This window comes from Neophocaena asiaeorientalis, unplaced genomic scaffold, assembly GCF_003031525.2.
Source record: "Neophocaena asiaeorientalis asiaeorientalis breed wild unplaced genomic scaffold, Neophocaena_asiaeorientalis_V1.1 scaffold124, whole genome shotgun sequence".
In the NCBI taxonomy this organism is placed as follows: domain Eukaryota; kingdom Metazoa; phylum Chordata; class Mammalia; order Artiodactyla; family Phocoenidae; genus Neophocaena; species Neophocaena asiaeorientalis.
The window spans coordinates 8,266,940-8,289,798 of NW_020174135.1; the positions used below are offsets into that span (position 1 = coordinate 8,266,940).

Below are 22,859 nucleotides of genomic sequence, written 5' to 3' on the forward strand. Positions count from 1 at the left end.
TCTACTTTGATTTGCACTCAGGATTGCCATAGTGATTTCTGAAGAATGGTACGTGACACAGGGGCCCCTTTATCATTCAGTTATCTATGTCCACTTACCAGACCAAACTGCAAGTCCATAAGCAACCACTCAAGATTCAATAAGCACGTAATTGTGGGGGTTTTACTTGTGTCCAGTTCTCTTACTGCCAGGAATAGGGACTGTAGCTCAGCCCACCGGGCTGCTGACTTGCTTTTGCCTTCTTCTGTGAAGGGTTTGTGATTTGCTGGACACAGGACAGCTACTTTCCTCATGGAGCCATGGCTCTCCATTCCAGAACTGCCACCTGTGAATCAGGCCAAGTCCCTCATATCCTTGGGAAATTGTTGGAATGATGAGCCCCATCAGTAAGAGCAGCAGACAAGTCTTCAGATGGCCTTTCCGGAGGTCCTAGTGGAAAACAGGCTACTTGCTCATGAATAAGTTATGAATAGGTTGAGTCCCACTGTGTATCATGGCTGTAATATCGCTTCCATTTTATGAAGGAATTCAACATTTCCCTTCTTGTTGGGATGCTTTTTTGATACTACTCATGACATGGGGGTAATTCATAAGTCGATATAATTTTATGTTCTTCAGTTAATGGGGTCTGTCATAGTAAACACCCAGTAACTAGCTAGTAACTATCTTTAAAAGAAATACACCACAGTATATCTGAGCAGTATAAGATAATTTTCTAGTTGACCATGATTATGGGCTTTTGCCAAGAAGACTTGAGTCTGCATGAAGGCAGGTGGCTGACACTTTGAGTATCATTTCTGCATTGGTGTATTAGTCAGCACAGGCTGCTTTTAACAAAATATCATAGACTGGGTGGGTTAAACAACAGACATTTATTTCACAGGTCTCGAGGCTGGGAAGTCTGAGATGAGGGTGCCAGCATGGTCAGTTTCTGATGAAAGCTCTCTTCCTGGCAGGCAAGCAGCTTCCTCATATGGGGGAAAGAGAGCTCTCCTGTCTCTTCCTCTAAGAACATTAATCCCAGCATGGGGGCCCCACCCACCTCATGACCTCATCTAAACCTAGTTATCTCCCAAAGACCCCATGTCCAAATACCATCACATTAGGAGTTAGGGCTTCAACATATGAATTTGCAGGGGGGCACAAACATTCAGTTTATAACATTATGTCTCTGGATCCCCCAAATTCATGTCCTTCTTGCATGCAAAATACATTCACCCATCCCAACAGCCCCCAAAATCCTAACTCTTTCCAGCATCAACTCTAAATAAGTCCAAAGTCTCATCTAAATTAGACGTGGTGAGATGTGAGGTATGATTCATCTTGAGGTAAATTCCTCTCCAGATGAGAACCTGTGAAACCAGCTACTTCAGTCAGTTCAGGCTGCTGTAACAAAATACCACGAACTGGGTGGCTTAAACAACAAAGGTTTACAATTCTGGAGGCTGGAAACCCAACATTGGAGAGCAGCATGGTTGAGCTTTGGTATGGCCCTCCTCCTGGCTTGCAGGTGGCTGTCTTCTCTCTGAATCCTCCCGTGGTGGAGAGAGAGAGCACGAGTTCTGGTCTCTTCCTGGTCTTTTAAGGACACTAACGCCATCACGTGCCCGCTGTGATCTCATTTAAACCTAACTGCCTCACAAACACCCACCTCAAAATACCATCAGATTGGGCATTAACACTCCAACATATGAATTTAAAGCTCCAACACAATTCAGTCCATTACGGTCCACACAGGATAGTCTGAGCTACAGACTCTGCAGTTTCAAGAAGGCTTGTGTTGTTCAAGCTGCTAACCAAAAATGACCTTTTCCCAGGTGATGTAAGTTAATTAGGTCCAATAGTGTCTTTAAGTGGGGGATATGATTTCTCCAAAAGCAAGTAGGCCTATTAGGCACTAGGCCTCTTGTCTAGTCTAATAAAAGAGGTTGGAGAACAAGAACATTTTATTCCTAGTGGTCTGCAGTGTATCACAGGGCACTCCAGCCCATATAATCCTCCTGAAGTTTACAGTCTATGTAAGGTTCTAGATTTTTTTCGGGGTTCATACACCATCTTCCATCAGTCATATGATCATAGTAAAGTTGCTTTCAGGTTGATTCTCTGTTTCAGAAATAATCATAATGTCATCTCTATTGAGCACCAGAACACGGTAATCTAGTTGTATTACACTAGATCTGCCTCACTATCCTTGTGACAGTACTTAAGGGAGTTCAAATATCCTTGAGTCAAATGTACATTGGAAAAAGTTCCACATGAATGCACACTGTTGATGACACTCCCTAGCAACCGATATTGAAAAAAGGCATTAGCCAAGTCAGCTATGGAAAACTGGTCATCTTTAGTTTGTTGAGTAATGTGTAGCAGTTGAACAGTCTGGACCATACTGGGGACTGCAGAAGCTATTAGCGCTGCTGCTTACTGGAGTCTCCTGTAGCCCTGGGTCAGCCTGCATGATCCATCATCTTCCTCACGGGCAACATCAGGTTACCGTGGAGTGAGGGTGTGGATCAACACACCTGTCCTTAATTAGGACGGTAATGTTTTGTGGCTGTAGGCACATGACAGTGGTTCAAATTAACCACTTCAAAACTCTAAAGGTTCCTATTATTCAAATCCAGTTACTACCGGATTTAGGGCAGATCTACGAGTTGTTTATCTTCCTTGTTCTACTCAGTACAGGGAAGGATTTTTAGTCAATGACTACATAGATGGCAATGATACATTCAGGTGAGGAAGTTACCCCCACAGCAGAATTTTGAAAATCACTTATTCCAACTTTTAATGACTTTCATTTTTATTCTTCTTATAGTAGCATCTCTCTATTCCCCTAAATTAATTCTATCACCTCCCCAAGGGGCTCACGAGCAGGCCAAGGCAGTGCTCCTGTATCCAGCTGACCTAAAAGAGTTTCTTCTCCATCGGCAGGCCATCTCACCCACACATTTGTAAAAGGCCTTGGTTCTTGCACAGGAATTGGTCAGGAAAGCCCATCCTTCCTGTCATGCTCTTCCTCTATTCCTGCCTGTGGTTGGCAGTATTCTAAAGATGTCCTATCAAGATTCACATACTCTGTTGATTCAGTTGAAAACTAATCTAGGCACTTCCCTGAAGCGACTTTAAAGATGGATTAAGGTTACTAATCAGGTGAATTTACAATGGGGAGAGCATCCTGGATTATCTAGGTGGACCCAGTGTAGCCACATGAGCCCTTGAAAACTGAAGAGGAAGGGCAGAATCCAGAGAGTTGGAGCAGAAGGGAAAGTCAGAGAGATCTGAAGCATGAGGACTGGATCGACTGCTGCTGGCTTTGAAGGGGACCACAATCAGGGAATGTAGGTGGTCTTCAGAAGCCGAGAAGAACTCCTAGCCACCAGCCAGCAAGGAAGCGGGCTGCAGTTCCACACCCACATGGAAGTGGATTCTACCAGCAACTGGAATGAGCATATAAGTTCTTTTCCAGCGCCTTCTGACACCTTGACTTTGGCTTTGTGGGACCTGGAGCAAGGAAACTAGCTGAGCTTACTAGGCTTCTAATCTATAGAACCATGAGATAGCAGAGTCTAGTGTTTCAAGAAGTAGTAATAGAAAACCCATACCTTGCCTTAGTAGTAAATGTGTGCATTTTGGAAACTCAATGCTGTAGGCTCATGAGAACCTTTCTCTATCTGAATTTCCCCTAATTTTGGACAAGACAAGCATTTCTGCTTTGATATTTTTATATCTTGGGAAGTTCAAGGAGAGACAGTTGTGTTTCCTTGGCTTCATATAAAATTCTATCCAATTTCCTTTTTTTTTTTTGCGATACGCGGGCCTCTCACTGTCGTGGCCTCTCCCGTTGTGGAGCACAGGCTCCAGATGCGCAGGCCCAGCGGCCATGGCTCACGGGTCCAGCCGCTCCGTGGCACGTGGGATCCTCCTGGACCGGGGCATGAACCCGTGTCCCCTGCATCGGCAGGCGGACTCTCAACCACTGCGCCACCAGGGAAGCCCCAATTTCCTCCTTCTTAATGCCATTTTAAATTAACCATCTAAAGACTTCTACACCATTAGGTCATGAATTCTTGCCCTTTACTTGTTTTGATTACTTTTTTCAGTAAAACCCTAACATTTGTATTATCTTGAAGTCTTACGGGAGGAAGCTGGGATTAAAGATCCCACGCTGCCTCTTTTACATCCTCTGAGGTCTCAAGAACAAAATCACATATGGTGTCGATGGTGGTGGGACGCCTTGTATCATAACCTGGGTGAGGGGCATCAAATAGTGAGTTTGTTTCACTGTCACAGAGCCAGTCCAGCACTGCCTGCATCAGCAGCATTTCTGCAGCTTCAGTAGATACTGACATTTCAATGACAAGGGAAGGACAGAGCAGTTACTCTTCTCTTCTATTCATTCTAGGAATGAATAGCTCCTGTCCTAATCCACTCTCGTCAGCAATGATTTTTCCTAGAACTATCTCCACAAAGATAGCAGCCAAGAGGATCAGGGATGAATGCAAACATCCCCCTCTACTCAACAGTGTTCCAAGCCAGAGACACTGCAACTTGATCTAAAATTCTCAGGAGCCATTTTAACAAGGGTCATCAGGACAGTGCTTGTAACAATTTACAAAATGCCTCCACTTTGTTACTTATTAATCCCTTACTCCACTGGCTTCCTGCCCTCCATGATCTACTGGCCCTGCCTGGATTACCTTCTTGGCTGTAGTGGGTCTCCCAGGCTAAACTGACCCATCAGAAGTTATATTGCCCAGGTTCCTGTGGTTGGAGCTCCACTTGCTAGCCAAAGAGGATGAAACTCAACCCAAGGATACTCTGAACCTTTACTTTTGCTAACGTTAAAAGCTTCAACTGGAACGGATTTAGCCAACCTGCCATCAGTTTGCTCTTGTCTTCTAATTTTGCTCGCTCTTGGCATTTAGGTTCTATCATTTCTAGATTGCAATGGAAAGTCTTATAATCAGTAACTGAGTTCAAAGCCTGTGCGACTTCAAACCAAGTGTGGAAACCACCTCTGCACCAGTAGTTCATTTTCATCCCCTTTCTCAGAATCATCCTTTTTCTTTCTAAATAATGCCTAAGCCACACTTTCAGCAAAAAGTAAGTCAGAAGTCTACTAAGCAATCCCACATCTAATGCCAACTGTACCAAAAGAGTGTTTGACTGCTAAAGAAGACTGCTTGGGACCCCAAAATAACAATGCTTATAAATTTATACTCTACTATAGGAAAAGGATACAATATAACTATAGTGTTGAAATAAAGGTTCAGATCACTGCCAAAGACTATCTTATAGCGAGGGGTCTGGGAAGGCTTGGTACAAGTTTCTATCTTCTATAAGGGTCATGGTTGTAAGCACTTTCTTTCTTGGATCAGAAAGATCTACACGTGCATAGAATGCCTTGGAACTAGGGAGCCCAAAATGGAATATCACCGGGTTATAAAATATTTTGCTGGTCATATACACATATCCTTGCTAAGCATCGGCAGGCGGACTCTCAACCACTGCGCCACCAGGGAAGCCCCAATTTCCTCCTTCTTAATGCCATTTTAAATTAACCATCTAAAGACTTCTACACCATTAGGTCATGAATTCTTGCCCTTTACTTGTTTTGATTACTTTTTTCAGTAAAACCCTAACATTTGTATTATCTTGAAGTCTTACGGGAGGAAGCTGGGATTAAAGATCCCACGCTGCCTCTTTTACATCCTCTGAGGTCTCAAGAACAAAATCACATATGGTGTCGATGGTGGTGGGACGCCTTGTATCATAACCTGGGTGAGGGGCATCAAATAGTGAGTTTGTTTCACTGTCACAGAGCCAGTCCAGCACTGCCTGCATCAGCAGCATTTCTGCAGCTTCAGTAGATACTGACATTTCAATGACAAGGGAAGGACAGAGCAGTTACTCTTCTCTTCTATTCATTCTAGGAATGAATAGCTCCTGTCCTAATCCACTCTCGTCAGCAATGATTTTTCCTAGAACTATCTCCACAAAGATAGCAGCCAAGAGGATCAGGGATGAATGCAAACATCCCCCTCTACTCAACAGTGTTCCAAGCCAGAGACACTGCAACTTGATCTAAAATTCTCAGGAGCCATTTTAACAAGGGTCATCAGGACAGTGCTTGTAACAATTTACAAAATGCCTCCACTTTGTTACTTATTAATCCCTTACTCCACTGGCTTCCTGCCCTCCATGATCTACTGGCCCTGCCTGGATTACCTTCTTGGCTGTAGTGGGTCTCCCAGGCTAAACTGACCCATCAGAAGTTATATTGCCCAGGTTCCTGTGGTTGGAGCTCCACTTGCTAGCCAAAGAGGATGAAACTCAACCCAAGGATACTCTGAACCTTTACTTTTGCTAACGTTAAAAGCTTCAACTGGAACGGATTTAGCCAACCTGCCATCAGTTTGCTCTTGTCTTCTAATTTTGCTCGCTCTTGGCATTTAGGTTCTATCATTTCTAGATTGCAATGGAAAGTCTTATAATCAGTAACTGAGTTCAAAGCCTGTGCGACTTCAAACCAAGTGTGGAAACCACCTCTGCACCAGTAGTTCATTTTCATCCCCTTTCTCAGAATCATCCTTTTTCTTTCTAAATAATGCCTAAGCCACACTTTCAGCAAAAAGTAAGTCAGAAGTCTACTAAGCAATCCCACATCTAATGCCAACTGTACCAAAAGAGTGTTTGACTGCTAAAGAAGACTGCTTGGGACCCCAAAATAACAATGCTTATAAATTTATACTCTACTATAGGAAAAGGATACAATATAACTATAGTGTTGAAATAAAGGTTCAGATCACTGCCAAAGACTATCTTATAGCGAGGGGTCTGGGAAGGCTTGGTACAAGTTTCTATCTTCTATAAGGGTCATGGTTGTAAGCACTTTCTTTCTTGGATCAGAAAGATCTACACGTGCATAGAATGCCTTGGAACTAGGGAGCCCAAAATGGAATATCACCGGGTTATAAAATATTTTGCTGGTCATATACACATATCCTTGCTACAAAATCAGCCTTAACAGTAGAAGTTTCCAGGGGGGGAGATGAAAATCATCAATCTCATTCTTGCCAATAAACAACGCTGACAGGCTCATAAGAACCACCCTAAAACTCCTCCAAACCATGGTTACAAAAGCGACATTACTAATCAGCATGTTTCACGTGTTGGAACCAGAGGTTAGTGTCATGCAGGAACTTTAGCAACATAGTCCAGACAGATTCCAGGTCTGCCAGAAATTAACCTGCACAGCACATCATGTTGAAGAATGGTCCTATTCCTAATTTTCTATTATGATTGGGGAGTTGATAGATATCAAATTCTTTCACTGCATTTAATCATTTAAATGACTACATATTTTTCATCTTTTATCTGTTACTATGCAAAATTTACACTAATTTTTCCCCCTAATGTTAACCCACGTTTGTTTTTCTGGTGCTTTGCTAGATCTGGTTTGATAATATTTTACTTGGAATTTTTTTCCATTTTTGTTCATGAATGAATTGACCTGTATAATTCCTTTCTCATTCCATGCCTCCTCCGGTTTTGTTACTAAATTTATACAAGCTTTACTGAACCAACTGGGGAGTGTTACCTATTTTTCTATTCTCTGGAAGAGTTTGTAACAGATTTTTTTTCCCATAAAAGTTGTATAGCATATATTTTTTTTAATTTCAAACTTCTGATTTGATTTCTTTAATGGCTATCCAATTACCGTCTTTTTAGTTTTAGAATCTATCTTGGTATGTTGAATTTTTATAACTTTCCGATTTTATTTTTTCATAGATATTGTGATAAAGTTGATCTTTTTAATCTCGCCTATCTATATTTATGCCTCTCTTTTGGTCCTAATGTTATTAATTAGTAATTAGTTTATTGAATAATCAATAATGACCAACATTTTCTCCTTCCCCTCCAAGAGACTGTTGTAGGCTGGAAACTTGCAGTGGGATAGAGGGTCTTGATTTACCTTCTCTCTTTTTGCCTTTCCAAGCTAGCTAACTGGGCCTTGACTCTTCAAGACTTGGTATGTAGGGAATAAGAATGGGATGAATGAAGGAGCTGTCTTACTTTAACTGGTCCAAGATTAAAATGACTTCCACTTCCCTGGGCCTGAAGTATGATTCAGCCTGTATCCTGGTGATTTCTGAATGCTTTAGATGTATTTTCATTTCTTCATCCTCTTTCATGTCTTCTCTATTTCTGGATTCACTATAACAAGAAATGTACCCATTTTATCGATTGCTTCAAAAAACACACTTTAGGACTTCTTTGAGTCTCTCTACTGTATCTTTATTCCCTATCTCTCTAAATGAGTTAAGGCTTAAAGCATTTAGAACACAGCCTGACTATATACGTACCATAAGTGATAACTCTTATAACCCACTAGGAAATAAACTTCACTAGAGTCCACTTTGTTCAATTGCTATGTTCTCAGTCCATAGAACAGTTCCTAGCACAATAAAATAAAATGAATGTCTTTTATCTTTCGAGCCTTCTTTTTCTGTTGTTTCTCCCACTTTTCTGTTGTTTCTCCCACTTCTTAAAGAGAATATTTATTTCACTAATTTTCATTCTAAAATAAAAGAACATTTACGTCTATAAATTTCTCTAAATGTACAAATTTTCCTGCATCCTACAATTTTAATAAGCATATTTTCCTTTCTTGTTTAGTTCTAAGTATATTTTAGTTCCTATCATTTTCGAACATGTTATTTGTGTTTTTAAATTTCTAGATTTGGGTACTATTTTCTTTTGTTATAGATTTATAAACGAATTGTGTTGTGGTCAAAGAATATATTAGTAATAACAATTTTTTTTCAATCTGTTGAAACTTATTTTATGATACACTAGGTATATGATTTTCTCTTACTTTTTCCATGTGTATACATTCCCTGCTTGTTGAATGTAGAGTTCTATAAATGTCTACTTTGTTTTCAAACTTTTGGTCTCAGGACCTCTATATATTCTTAAAAATATACCGAGGACTCCAAAGACCTTTTTTTAAAAAATGTGGGTTGTATCTAACAGTATTTCCCATATTAGAAGTTAAAACTGAGACAGTTAAAAATAAAACTTTTTAAAATTGTCATTTAAAATTAACAATAAAACCATTAAACAACATCAAGAAACAACTATAAAATGTAATTTTTTCTAGTTTTCCTCATATATGTTACACAAATCAATCTAAAAATTAATAGTATTTTCTGAATTTATTTTCCCTCAACACCACTAAATGAGATCTACAGACCAGAATCAACAGCATCACCCAGGAACTTGTGAGAAATACAAATTCGGAACTACTGACTCAGATTCTGTAAGGAGTGGTTGGAAACTGTGTTTGATCAGGCTCTCCAGGTAACTGATGCTTAGTACATACGAGAAGCATTGCTTTAATGCTGTACAATGATCTTTCCATTTAAAAAAATAGTATTATTCTTATTTTTAAACTTTTATTGTTAGAGTCTATATACAGAAGAGTACATGAACCATAAGGGCAGACCTCAATGCATTTTCACAAAGTAAACACATCTGTGTAACAGCACTCAGATCAAGAAACATTAGCTGTACCCCTGACTTTTAATACTCGATTAATTTGCTGTTTTTTGAGCTTTAAGCTCAAATCATATCATGTAGTGAGTACCTTTCTTTGGTTTCTCACTTTTGCTCAACATTTTGTTCATGAGATGCATCAATGGAGTTCCCTCCACAAAAGTTAATTCATTCTCTATTGCTACATAGCACATTGCTATAGTATCCATTCTGCTATTAGACATTTGAGTTGTTCAGTTTTTTACAATTACAAATAGACCTGCTATAGACATCCTTATACATGCCTTTTGGTTAGGATGTGTATGTATAACACACAAGGCATATATATGTAGTTCATTTGAAAGGGTTCCTAAAAACATGTCATATTTAAATACAGAACCTTCTAAATGTCAAGGAAACTCATCACCACTGGAGACACATAATCAGGAAAAACACACATTTTTAATTAAAAATGTATTCCATATTGTACTATGAACTTACTGAACACAAGTTTCAGCATTCGTAAATTTAGCCTGTTTTCTATGCAAAAACCTTTAAAAAGTTTGTTTTGTTTTGACCATTTTCAGGTCAAGGCTCTATTCTGATTATTTTCAAGTTGTCTAGGTCAGCAATGTGCAATGGAAGTATAATGCAAGCCACACATGTAGTTTAAAATTCTCTAGTAGTCTCGCTGAAAAATAAAAAGAAACACGTTAAATTAAGTTTCATACATTTTATGATCTCATACCTAAAATATTATAATTTCAACATAATCAAGATAATGAGAAACATTACATTCTTTTTTTACTGTCTTCAAAGTCCAGTGTACTTTTAGGTTTTTCCAGCCATACTTAAACATTTTCCAGTAACTGAATCAAGTAGCAATTTAAAATTTAGGTTTATCGAAATTAAATAAAACTAGTATTCAGTAACTGCATCACACTAGCCATATTTCAAGAGCTCAATAGCCACATGTGGCTCGTGGTTATGCTATTGGGAAGCACAGGCCTGGGTCAAGAGTGGTTTTCTTGTGCTCCACCTGCTAATTTAAGCTGTGATGAAAATTCTAAAAAAATATATTTCCTTTTACACACTGTGGAAGACAGAATTTTGAAACAGATGAGAATGAGAATTTTTTAGTCTAACTTCTTTTTGGGGGAATACCTTTGTACTTTCCTCTCAATTATGCTGTGAATCTAAAACTGCTTTTAAAAAAGTAAAGCCTTTTTTAAAGACAGTGCAACATAGGAGATTTTTGCTAAAATAGCAAACACGCTGATGGTAATAAGATTCAATCTAACTAACGAAGATTATTTTATACAAGGTGCAAGGGATGAGAACAGCAAGGCTGGTTCAGTAGGGAACTGTTGCGAGCGCTGCATAGTTAGTGGAGGATGGGACTAATGGGAGAGAAATTAGAGGAAACAACAGATAATGAAAGTACTAGCACATGGTATAGAGCTATGATTTTATTCTGTATCCCAGCAAGCAATGTTAAAGTTTAAAGTAATCTAATTTTATATTAAAGTTCTGAATTGTATTTCTGAAACATCCATTTAGGAAGTGACACACAGAGTACCTTAAGAGGGGAAACTAGAGGCTAGGAGCCCAGTTAGGAGGCTATTTCAATTATCCAAGCAAGAGAAGATGAGACCCTGACCTGGGGATAACGGAGATGAAGAAAATGAGGACAGATTGAAGAGATATTTAGGCAATAAAAGCAACACACAAGATGTGGTGAGCAGTTGAATATGTAAAATATTAAGTAGGGAAATACCTAGCATAACTTCCAGGGAAATTGGTCAAACATTTGTACCATTAGCCAAAATTGGATGACTGAAAAAGGAGACAAGCAAGAGAGAGGGAGAAAATTCCAGGGCAGAAAGAAATCCTGAGAGGTAATGTCCTGTTACAGAAAAAATTCCAGCTCTGGAGTCTGGGACTTTGTTTCAAATGGCAACTCCATCATTTTAAATTATTAACCAAATTAGCTTCTGAGCCCCTTGGTCCTCATTTACACTATTTCTTTGAGAACTTTCGTGAGGATTAAATATTTACATATGTTAAAGTTTTAGAATAAACTAGATGCTCAATTAAAAAATATACGTATTTGAATCTGCTGAATGCCTGCACTGGCTACTATGCTGTATGCATAAAAGGGATGAAACCTAGGGTTTGCGCTCAATCAGCTTATAACTTAATCTTCTAGTCATTAAGAATAGCAGTGTTTTATGAGCTTTCTGCCTGATGGAATTTTGAACCTACGGTGAATAGGCTGACATCATAATCCATTTCTGTTCTCATAACACACGTTCAATAATTGACTTAATCTAAATCCTCTGGTATTTCTCCTCCTATAAAAGTTTCATGTTGTCATATGTAGTTCCCGCAGCAGTCACTACCGTATAAAACTAGACCGCTTTTATAAATTACTTTTGTTACGCAGAAAAACAGATAGCAATATAAATATTTTATGGTAAGCATTTTACTTATTTCAAAAATCAGGAAACTGAAACAAATCATCAAAAAAAAAAAATATCCCATGATCAGCTTCATGTTTTCAGGCTTCAAGAGAAACACTTTTTTAAAGGGGACTCTTTGCAAAAACGCATTCATGGAGCAAAATGAGACAGTCCTCGCATTTTACAAACAGGGCCAAAGAAAATTCCAAATTCATTCTGGAGACATATGTAAGGTCACGCAGCACCCAGAGCCCTCCATCTTTCTACCCACTGCTAACACCCACCTCTTTTCACGAATTTGATTGCTAACTGCTCAAGAGCAGCAGGTGAAAGAGACGGCAGGATTCAGCCTCAAGCGTTGCCAGTCTCCCTCAACTTCCGCTCAAAGTCTAGCAGGCGTTTAACTTCCCGGAAACGCCCCCGACCCCCACGCACACCAACGCAACACTCCGCCCCCACAGGAAAGCGCCCCTACACTAGGTTCCCACGGTCCCCGAAACGGTCCCCGGATCAGAGGCTTTGAGGGTGCGACCGCGCAAGCGTCCCAGTTCCGCGCAGGTGCCGTAGTTCCGCGCATGCTCAGAGGCGGAGGTCGGAGGGGTCCTGGGAGGGTAGCGGAGGCCGGCCTGCCCCGCCCCCGCCGAGCTTCCCTTCCGCGCCCAGGCCGGCCGGCTTCCCTTTCCGGGAGCGCAGGCGGCGGCCGCCCGTGTCTTTTTCTCAGCTCAGCAGAGTCGGCTCTTGCAGCTCCTCTGCGGCGAGCATGGCAGCTCGGAGACGCGGGGCCGCCCTGCGGCTCTGTGCCACAGGTAAAGGCCGCGCGGGGTGATGCGGGCGGGCGCGGGTACCCTCCCCCGATGGGATCGGCTGCGGGGGCCTGGTAGGGTCTTGGCCCGGGGTGGGGAGGGGCCTGCGGGGCCACCGAGATGCCCTCCGGGTCCTGGGTCCCGAGACTGAGCGGACGTCTTAGGGTCCTTCCCCGGCGCAGCTTCGCTGGGCATCCGCGCCTTCCGTTTGCTTCCGTTCTCGGTGCGGCAGGAAGTTTCAGGAGCGCTGATTCCGTCGATGGGGGTCAAGGATGCTGCCTTACCAGCTGGTGGCCAAACCTGCTTTGCCTTTAGGTTGTGAGTCTTGTCACATCTGAAGAATCTTTACCCACGCGGGGGCCAAGAGAGGGAGGTTCAAGGACGGGTCCTGGTCGGGCCTCTGGGGGCTGTGCGATGTGAGAAGTGACCTGCCGGCGTGTTGGTCTTTCTCATTCTACGGCCGGCATCCGGTACCCTGGTTCTCACCTCAGTGTGTCCACTTACACAGCAGCCGTTTAGTTCCCTCTGCGTGCCAGGCACTGTTCTGTAATTAGTATTAGGAGCGTAGCTCAATTTTGTTTCTATCAATTTGGGGGCGGGGGGAACGGTATTTTGAATGGCGTTTGAACTTTATACTGAGAAGATAATTGTTACTAGAGAAAAAGAAATATAGAAGAACAATTTCCATCTACTCCAAAAAGATGGAATGGTAAAAAGGAAAAATAGGATGAAAATAAACATATATTTAAAGAGAAATTCGGTGTCTCAGGTTTACTAGCCTACATAGAACTTGCTGTCACCATACGGTCGTAAATATTTATTAAACAGGTGAACTACAGTACTTATACTTTTGCATCATTTGTGCCCTGGGATGGATGAATGATGAGTTTTTTGGTAGACTGTAAAAAACCAAAAACATTTTATAGGTGAATAAGCATATAAGCCAAAAGATAAATCAGCATTTATTATACTGTATACATTTTGTCTTTTTTTTTCAGTTTTTTTACTTGATATGGCTTTCTCTAAAGGATATGTGGAAGATTTAGATGAATCGTGAGTATATATTTTTTAAAATAGTATCTTCTTCCAACTGTGATGTTATCTGAATATTTGTATGAATAATATTTTTTTAAATAACACTTGTTTTATTGAGCACTTAATCTATACTACATAATTTGCTAATTCTGTATGGTGGTAGATGTCTTTTTTTAAGTATAGTTGATTTACAATATTATATTAGTTTCGAATGTACTACGAAGTGTGAATGTAATCTTTTAATAACAGAGACAGTAATGACCAATGCTGATGTAGCACCAGTTTTGTTCCAGGAGTTGCCCTAAGTGCTATATATGTATGAAATGGGATTGTGCTCAAGAGTTTTATGAACAGCTATAAGAATAAAAAATTGGCAAACTCTTCTATCTTACCCTTTTACCTGTACATTTGTTAAGTCTTTTGGCCTTAGTCACTACTGAGTGGGGGCTGGAATTTGGTAACCACACAGTAACACAGCATTAATCACAAGGCCTTGCTTATGGTAGGTGAGGAGTGCTGCTTCAGACCAAAATCCTGTGCGTGATTGATCTTTCAGGCCTGACCATAGGCGATTACAAGGCTTTTCCTGGCAGGCCTCCAGCGGGAAGCTGCCCTTCCCACACCAGAGTTGGGGCACAGCCAATGCACTGCAGTCTCTGGAGGGAGTTGTAGTCATAGACTCAGGCCCCCAGGGCAGCCGTGCTCATGTGCGTGTCTTCATTCTTAGCCCAGTTGCCTCTTGTGAAGGCCTCCTTGTTGGGGGCCTCATCTAAGGCATTTCTTAGGAAAACCTCCTCTGGGAAACTCCTTATTGAGGGGTGTGGCTGAGGCACTTTTCTGCACTTGGACTCAGTACCCTTCCACTCCTGTCCTTTCCCTTCTCCCTCCCTCTGCCCATGGGTCCTGAGAGAGGCAGGAGCCTTTGGTTTAGGGCTGCTCAACGGTGAGGTGAATTTCTCCAACTGTGCTGCATTCGCCTGCCGCCTCGCCTCTTCCAGTTCCACTCAGAAAAATGGAACACTGAGGAGCTGGCACCTGTTTTTTCTGCCTCTTGGCTTGCACTGTCGTAGTAAGTGAATAAAGTCTTGATTGTGACTTTCAGTTTGGCTTGTTGTCCTAATTAACCACTTGTACACGACAGAATTGGTACAGCAGCAGGGTGGTCAGTTGAGCACAGTCCTGCTCTGGAAGAGCGGAAAGCCCAGAGATCCCACGGGGCACTCAGCAGCCTTGCTAATGGGTATTGGGGCGCCCTAGTGGATTGCTTATGGGCACTTTGATTCTCAGGGAAACCGTTGTTAACACAGAGGTGATTTTGTTAAACTTCATGGTGCCTGGAAGGGTGTGTCGCTCTAGACCTGATCCTTAAGAACGCCCCAGCAGCCTGACTTTGCTTAAGGAGGAGGAAGAAGCAGGGATAGGCAGGTGCGGATGCCCAAGACCCTAACCTTCCTCGGCCGGGTGCTACGTGGACTAACGGTTTTGGCCCATCTGTAGCGAATTTCTAGTAACTGAAGAACACATGTGGCCCACCTTCACAGAGACTGAAGTGGTCCTGCAGGCCTCCTGGTGGTCTCCTGGGCCTGTGGGGAGGGATTAGGAACAGTGAGTAATGAGACTGTTAACTGTCAGAGTTCTAGGTTTGTCCTTTCTGTTCCTGTTTGTTACTGGACCCAGTTAAGCCTCCTCATGAAGTCAGGTCAGTCAGGCTGTGACACAATCCAAGCCTTAACTGACAAATTTCTGGACATGGAAAAAGCCACCATGAAGAGCACAAAGGTTGACCAGCACAGAGTAACAGTAAGTGGGAACTAGGTGCCCTCTCTGGGATGACCCATGCAAGAGCCTTTCCAGAAGCTCTGAGTGAGGTTGCTCAGTGATGGGGTCTCAAAGGAGGAGACTGATAGGCTCCTTACCAACGACCTCATGGCCAGGTACCAACCTGTGAGGGGTCTGATGGGCTTTTTCAAAGGTCAGCATGATGACAGCCCTGTGGCTATTAGAATTATATCCACCATCCTGCCTAGTAAGTCTGGAGACAAGTCAGAGAGTCCCAAAACCTTTACCCAGACCTTGACAGGGTGTTCGGTTGAGGCCTCTCTCTCCCCGGGGGCGGGGGCTGCCAAGGTCAGAGTTCATTGGGGAGGTGGAGGAGAACTGCACGTCTTAGGCCTTTTGGATATCAGTATACAGGTGAGTGTGATGCCTACAACCCCTGCTACCAGGAGGAGGAGGGTACACATAATGCCCTCAGGTTTTGGGTCTGTGATGACCAGTGCCAGCACGCTTGCCCAGGCCCGGTCCTGGCTGAGTGCTTTTGGGCCCCTACTCGTCAGCCTGCTACCTGGCACAGATGTGTTAGCTGTGTGCACTCCTGCTGGCCTTGGTCCCCAAGCCCCAGTGGGGATTGCTGCACTTCAGGCCATCTTCCTGCAACATTGGAAGACTGAACCTACCCGACCTTCAGCTCTCAGTGCCATTGTCTCCCCAGAATGGTGTTGGCTGCCTGGTGAGTAAAAGAAATAACTGAGCTGAAGGAAGCCAGAGTGCTCTGTGAGCCTTTTTCTATTCAGGAGCCCCCCATCCCCACCCCCCCGACCCCCTTCAGGCCTATTATAGATATATTATCGATATGTATACCAGATTACACTTACTCTAAAGCCTAAAGGATATTATTGCATTTAAGACCATTTTAGTGGGGCATATGGAAGACTGTAAACCTACCAAACTATTACCTGCTAGCAGTATTGTCTCTCAAAAACAGCATTAATTGCCTCAGGAATTCAAAAACAAACAAACAAAACTGCCCCCATTGCTGTGCTTAAGGAAGCCAAGGTTCATTATCTGAGCTTTGCAAAAGGCCTTGGGTACCTGGAGACTCAACATTGATGACAGGTGGCTCAGTGCCATGGTGGTACCTGACATCAGGAAGATGCTACTAGAGGGAGCTTGGTCTGTGGCATTAATGATGTCACGTGCCAGCATGTGTCTTCACTGGGCTGATAAGGATCAATTTCCTTCATTTGGAATGGATTCAACACACCTTTAATATCCTATGCTTATCTAAATTCCCTGCCTGTCTGCTCTCAGTAGGTAGGCCATGACCTGGAAAAACTTCTAGAGGGAGCACAGACCTTCCACTATATTGATACCAGCTCCTAGATTGCCCAGACATGGTCACTGTCCAACAAGGACTCGACACCATGATGACTCACAGGTGGCAACATGGCTGGGCTGTTAATACCGACAAAGTGTAACAAGTGAGATTCCTGGGGGGTGATCTGGGAAGCAGTACAACATCTCATTCTAGAGGAGATCATTACCAAACTCTTGGCCCTTTCTGACCCCCCAAATAAAAAAGGCTCAGGGATTGATGGGCTTATTGGGCTACTGATGTTGTCACATAACTCATGCAGGGATCTGGCACCCATCTATCAGGTACTAGAAAGGCCACTGCCTTTTAGTTGGGGACCAACCCACAGGTTACTCTAGAGGCTCTTAGGCTGGCCACCAGGCTTCCCTTCTCCTGGGTCTCACTGGTCCGCATCTGCCATTTGAGTTACACATCTCAGCAACCTCTCAGTTCACTGATGGGAGCCTGTGGCAGAAGGATGACATCACAAACCAGCACAGACCTGGTAAGCCCCCCAAGTTGGCTGAAAGATACATAGCTTTTGAGAGGCTATGTTGGCCCTTGGTGGATGAGTGTGGTAGTAGACTCACGAGCAGATATTCTAATCGTTGCTGAAGAACGATAGCTTTGGAATCTCATGAACTAGGAATGGCACCTCCAGGAGCTCAGCTGGAGTCTCACAATTCAGTGAAAAGGTCTCCCGAGTGTCCCTCCACCTCCCAGGAGTAACACCCAAGGAGCCACTGCCTCCTCTGGCCCAGGGGGGACCCAGACATAGAGACCTCCCATACCACCTGTGGGCCTGGTTCACTGATGGCTCCTCCTGGGATGGAACTGGGTGCAGCCCACTTCCAACCTGAAAGAGACCTGTCCTTCCCAAGCGTGGTAAAGGACCTTTGCACAATGGGCAGCTTCATGCAGTGTGGAAGACTGAGATCTGTCCTGCTGTTCCCCCCCCACCGCCCCCGCTCCTTGCTCCAGCCCTCGCATATAGGCCCTGCAGTATGTTCACCCACTCGCTGGGCTCTGGCAAATGGCTCGGCCATTGGTTGTGTGGCATATAAAGCAGACCCCCCTGTGAGGATGGGACATTGGGATGACGATCGGTTCTGCCCCTACTAAGTGTTTTGTTCCCTCCGTGGTTGCTCACCAGGAAGGGCCCTGTGCTGACAAAGGGAAACGACCAATAAGCATCCCGAGCTTGTCAGCTGAACACAGGGAACTGAATTGTTCTCCACCCCAGAGCAAGCAGATGTGCAGCTAATTGCCTCCTCCTGGACCCACAAGAGGATGGCCCTTGGAAATTCTGACACTGCTGTAGGTTGAGCTGGCATGCACAGACTGCCACTGCTGCGGGAAGACTGAACCAGCATGAAAAAGCTGTCCCGCTTGTCAGACCCTGGTCAAGGCTAAACATAACTACCCAGGAACACATTACTTCACGTTGGGCCAGGGCGTTCTCAGCAGATAGAACACGTTAGGCACCTCATCCCACCCATAGTATCCCCCGGATCCTGACTGCAGCTGACACTTTGTCTAGCCATCCGCACGCATCCACTGACTCGGGCCACACTCTCAGGCCCTATAGGAGGACATTTGTTTCCTATTCAGGTTCCCTGAGAGCACTGTATCTGGTAACAGCCCTGGATTTGCAGTCCAAGCTACACATCAGTGAGCTCAGTCATGGGGCATACAGTGGACTCTCCGTATCACCCCTAATCCACAGGGGTGTTGAGCATTTTAATGAACAGTTAAAGGACAGGTTTAATCAGCGGATGGGAGGGGACAAGATTACCACGGCCTGTATTACGCAGCTCAGGCAACCGGCCTGGGGGCTAAAGGCAGCAGTTCCCCAGTCCGGTACTTCTCATTAACCCTGCATGTGCGAACACGCTGTCTGCCCCTTCCCTTAATCATACGCCCTTCAATTACGACACTTTCCACTCCATGTGGGGCCCTGTAAGGGACTTCTGTACCCTTCGACTCCTTCCCAAAGACTCAAATTGGTGGGAGAGGAGGATGGCTGTTAAATATCAAGGAGGGGGGGGACGGCAGACGCCAACATTGGCCACTGCGTGCAGAGCATGGGATTTTGTCTACAAAGACCTCAAGAATAATGACCATCAATTAGAGGGCTCTGGTTCAACAACTTGCTTAAGGTGGCCGTGACACTTTCCTGGATAGCCCCACGAGATGAATATAAAATAGAATTTTTTACTATAAACCACAAGGGGAGCCAAGCCAAAACATTTGGGGGATTGATTAAGGGTGCTGTCCTTGTCCGTGGTACACAGCAGACTGTGCAGTTGTATAGATGTGAACACCTTTGGACCTAACAGCTATAATATGGGGATATGTTCTCTTTGTCTTACCTATAGGGTTAAGAATCTTATTAAGATATCCCCACAGAGAACTTCTGTCACTCATGTAGTACAAATTGAATATAGATCACTGTGCAAGGCACTAGGAGATGAAACAAATACACTCCTCGCGTAGTGTATCTATGGTTGGATAATATGTAAGTAACTACAACGTGTGGAAATTGATGAAAATCATAAAGAGGGTAAAGGTGATTGGAGAGATCGTTTCTAGCTCTGAGGAATTTAGGAAGGCATTACGGAGTTAGCAGTGCTTTTGGCTGGATAGGATTTGAATATGAAAGAATGTAGAAAGTCAAACATTGTGAGTTTAGCTGTGGTAAGTACCATAGTCTGTTGGAAATCATACTCATATTTGAGTATGATTATATACTCAAATATATAATCATATATATTTGATTGGGTGCTTATATTTGAGTGGGAAGGTAAGTTGGAGCCACAGTAGTGTAGCAATTTGTACTTTTTTTGTAGGTGGTGGGAAGGGACCCAGAAAATGTCAAATAAGAGTAACATGATCAGAACTGTGTTTTAGGAAAATTCTTTGTAGAGTATTGTGTCAGGGCTCCCCAAAGCACCCCTAGCTTCACTGATTGACAGGAACACTCAGGACTGAGCCTGTCGTGAAAGTCAGAGCCGTGATCTGTTACAGTGAGAGAACACAAAGCAAAATCAGCAAAGGGAAAGGGCGCGTGGGGCAAATGCCAGGGAAAACCAGGAACAAGTTCCCAAGAGTCCTCTCAGAGAGTCACACAGCACGTGCTTAATTTCTTCATCAGGAGTTGCAACCACAAGTGGGAAATGCTACCTACCAAGGAACCTCATTAGAGACCCTGCCCTGGAATTTTTATTGGGGATTGGCCATGTAAGCACCCCTCTGCCTAGCCATTGCCAAAATTCCAGATTCCCTGAAGGAAAGTAGCTGTTCATCACAAAACCACATTGTACAGCGGGAGACCAGTGAACCACCCTTCCCAGATGCCACCCAGGGACCAGTCCTGCAAGCAGGCCTTTCTAAGGCTAACCCCTCAGGCCTGCTCTGTAATGCACAGGTATAAGTGGAGTAGAGGGGCTACAGGCTAAAGCATTTGTCTGTCTGTGTTTCTACGAAGTCCCACTTTAATTTTTTTTTTGACTCTTTACTCCTTATTATCATTTCTCTACTTTTATTAAGATGTTTAATGGATAAAATCTAGAGGTCTCTCAGTAAAAATAAAAATTTTTTGAAAGAATTTGTTCTATGCTCCTATATTTATCAATTTATTATCTTTACCTGTACTATTCAGTTGTAAAGTGGAAACCTACAATCAAAGATTTGTTTTCATGTTTTTGTTTTTTAGATTTAAAGAAAATCGAAAAGATGACATTTGGCTTGTAGATGTGAGTATGTAAACTTTTTGTACTAAGTAACTGCCCCTACGATTTTAAGTGTTATTTTGCATTCTCTTCACCCCAATATGTAATAGACAGTACTAATGTATATTACCCACTTGGTTTGCTCAGGTAGTACCATTTGGGTTTTTATATTAAAGTGAACCTCAAAGCCTTAGGATTCCTGTCAGGGGAATGATGAAATTCAATGAGGTCCACTTGTGGATTATGTCTGAGGGAGATTATGGTATGATTTTATTACAGAATTCACTCTTTATTTTTTCATATTATCCAAGAGATTGAGTATATTAATATCACTTGGCAGCTAAAATCATATTTTCATCTTAGTCGTGAACAAAATCAGATTTTCATCTTCCTTTCCTCACTTGGACGCTTTGAATGTATTTAAACCTGATGATGTTTGGGATTCATTTTGACATGCCTCAGTGAAAAAGTAGAGTGGCAGCAAAAGAGATGGAATGAGAATGGCAGAGCTGACAGTTCCTGAAGCCAGGCAATGAGGCGTGAAGGTCCCTTGTTTAATTCTGTCTGTTTCCCTTTTGTATATGTTTGAACATTTCCATAGTGTAATATTAAAAGAGAGAGAAATCGTGTTTCATGAAAGTAGGACAAGCAGTTTGTTACACTGTTCCACCGGAGGAACCTAAGTACCACCCCAGCCATCTGGTGATTCTGAAAAAGAAAGCACTAGGGTTTTAGTTTCATCAGCCTGACTTGCCACTGTGCCAAACCAGTCATCCTGATGATTCCCCACGTCTTACCAGTGGTTACGCTTAGAACAGCAGAGGCACCTACTGTGTTGGAATTTTTGTAATAGAAATAAATTTTATCATTAACACTTAAGGGGTGTGCATATGATATATGAAGTGTATTTGGTGGTTTAATTTTATATATAACATGGACATACTTGGGAGCAAAGATGCTTTACTGTAAATCATCTACTTTAAATAGATATCAGTAGTCATTTAAACTTAAAGTAGGATCAGTGTTGAGGTATATCCTAGGAGATGACCTGTCTAGTTTGTGTATATGTGTGTTCTTTTATTTTGAAACCACTTTAAAAATTATATTTAGACCTTTTGTCTAAAATAGATTATTATCCAATCATTTAGTCAGAAAGATTCTTTTAAAATTAAGATTGATACCCAAAGTAGCACAGTATCTTAGTGGTTTTCTCTCTCTCTTTTTTTTTTTCAAACAAGTTTTATGCACCATGGTGTGGCCATTGTAAAAAACTGGAACCAGTTTGGAATGAAGTTGGTCTCGAGATGAAAAGCATTGGTTCTCCAGTTAAAGTTGGAAAGATGGACGCTACTTCCTATTCCAGTAAGCATCTACTCAGTTTATCATTCTACTGTTCTCGTAATGAAAGTGTTTTAATTACATGAAGCAGTATTCAAGGTAAGAGGAAGAAATATATATATATATATATTTTGCTCATGTAAAATTAAAATTATCTTAGAGATTTCAGACTGTATATTTTATGAGTTAGATGAATTAACCATTGAATATGTAATATGCAGTCTGTGTTAATCTTATACCCAGTATAGATGTATGAGCCATTGTTCCTATTTTGAGCCCACTTGAGATAATCAGTTGCCTGAGACAGCCACAGAAATTTGAGTGTCGAACTCTTGATATTGCTGCATGGCTTAAGAGTGAGAGTTTGCTGTCTGAGTAGCCTGAATGGCATGGTAGAGGAGTAACGGGAACTCGAAGGACAAGCTGAGTTAGGATAAATACAAGTGAGGATCGGGAAAGTGTTCACCCTAGAGAGAATATCAAACCAAAATCATAGAGCTGAAAAAGAGTTTAGTGAGTCTGTACCAGAGACGAATGTCTTCCAGCAGAAACTGGCAAACCACATCGCTGGACAGTCTGGCCCCCGCCTGCTTTGTACATACAGCTCGACTGGAACAAGTCACTCTCCTTTGTTTACCCTTATTTATGGCTGTTTTCATGTCCCAGAGGCAGATTCAAGTAGGTACAGCAGAGACTGTAGGCCCCACGAAGCCTAAAATGTTTATTATCAGACCCTATACAGGTAAAGTTTACCAATACCTGTCTTAAAGGATTTGGGAAAAGGCAAAATTAAGTTTAGAGAAGTATGAGGTCTCACACAGAT

General features: G+C 42.6%; 1 protein-coding gene and 1 long non-coding RNA gene across 3 annotated transcripts in view; one reads left to right on the forward strand and one right to left on the reverse strand.

Annotated features, from left to right (window-relative positions):
- Window positions 1-857: 857 nt before the first annotated feature.
- On the reverse strand, window positions 858-8,182 carry LOC112406170 (uncharacterized). The gene is made up of 2 exons (XR_003004497.1): window positions 8,074-8,182; window positions 858-2,103 (listed from the first exon to the last, which is right to left on the reverse strand). It is a non-coding gene; the product is annotated as an uncharacterized LOC112406170 (long non-coding RNA).
- Window positions 8,183-12,617: 4,435 nt separating this feature from the next.
- TMX3 (thioredoxin related transmembrane protein 3) overlaps window positions 12,618-22,859 on the forward strand; it is a 46,755-nt gene continuing 36,513 nt past the window's right edge. The window contains exons 1-4 of one of the 2 annotated variants that reach the window (XM_024754895.1): window positions 12,618-12,802; window positions 13,798-13,852; window positions 20,683-20,722; window positions 21,937-22,060. In XM_024754895.1, coding sequence (XP_024610663.1) covers window positions 12,757-12,802; window positions 13,798-13,852; window positions 20,683-20,722; window positions 21,937-22,060 — 265 coding nt within the window. In that variant the 5' untranslated portion in view covers window positions 12,618-12,756. Of the gene's footprint in view, window positions 12,803-13,797; window positions 13,853-20,682; window positions 20,723-21,936; window positions 22,061-22,859 lie in introns of those variants that run through there. The other variant, XM_024754896.1, reaches the window with a different exon arrangement.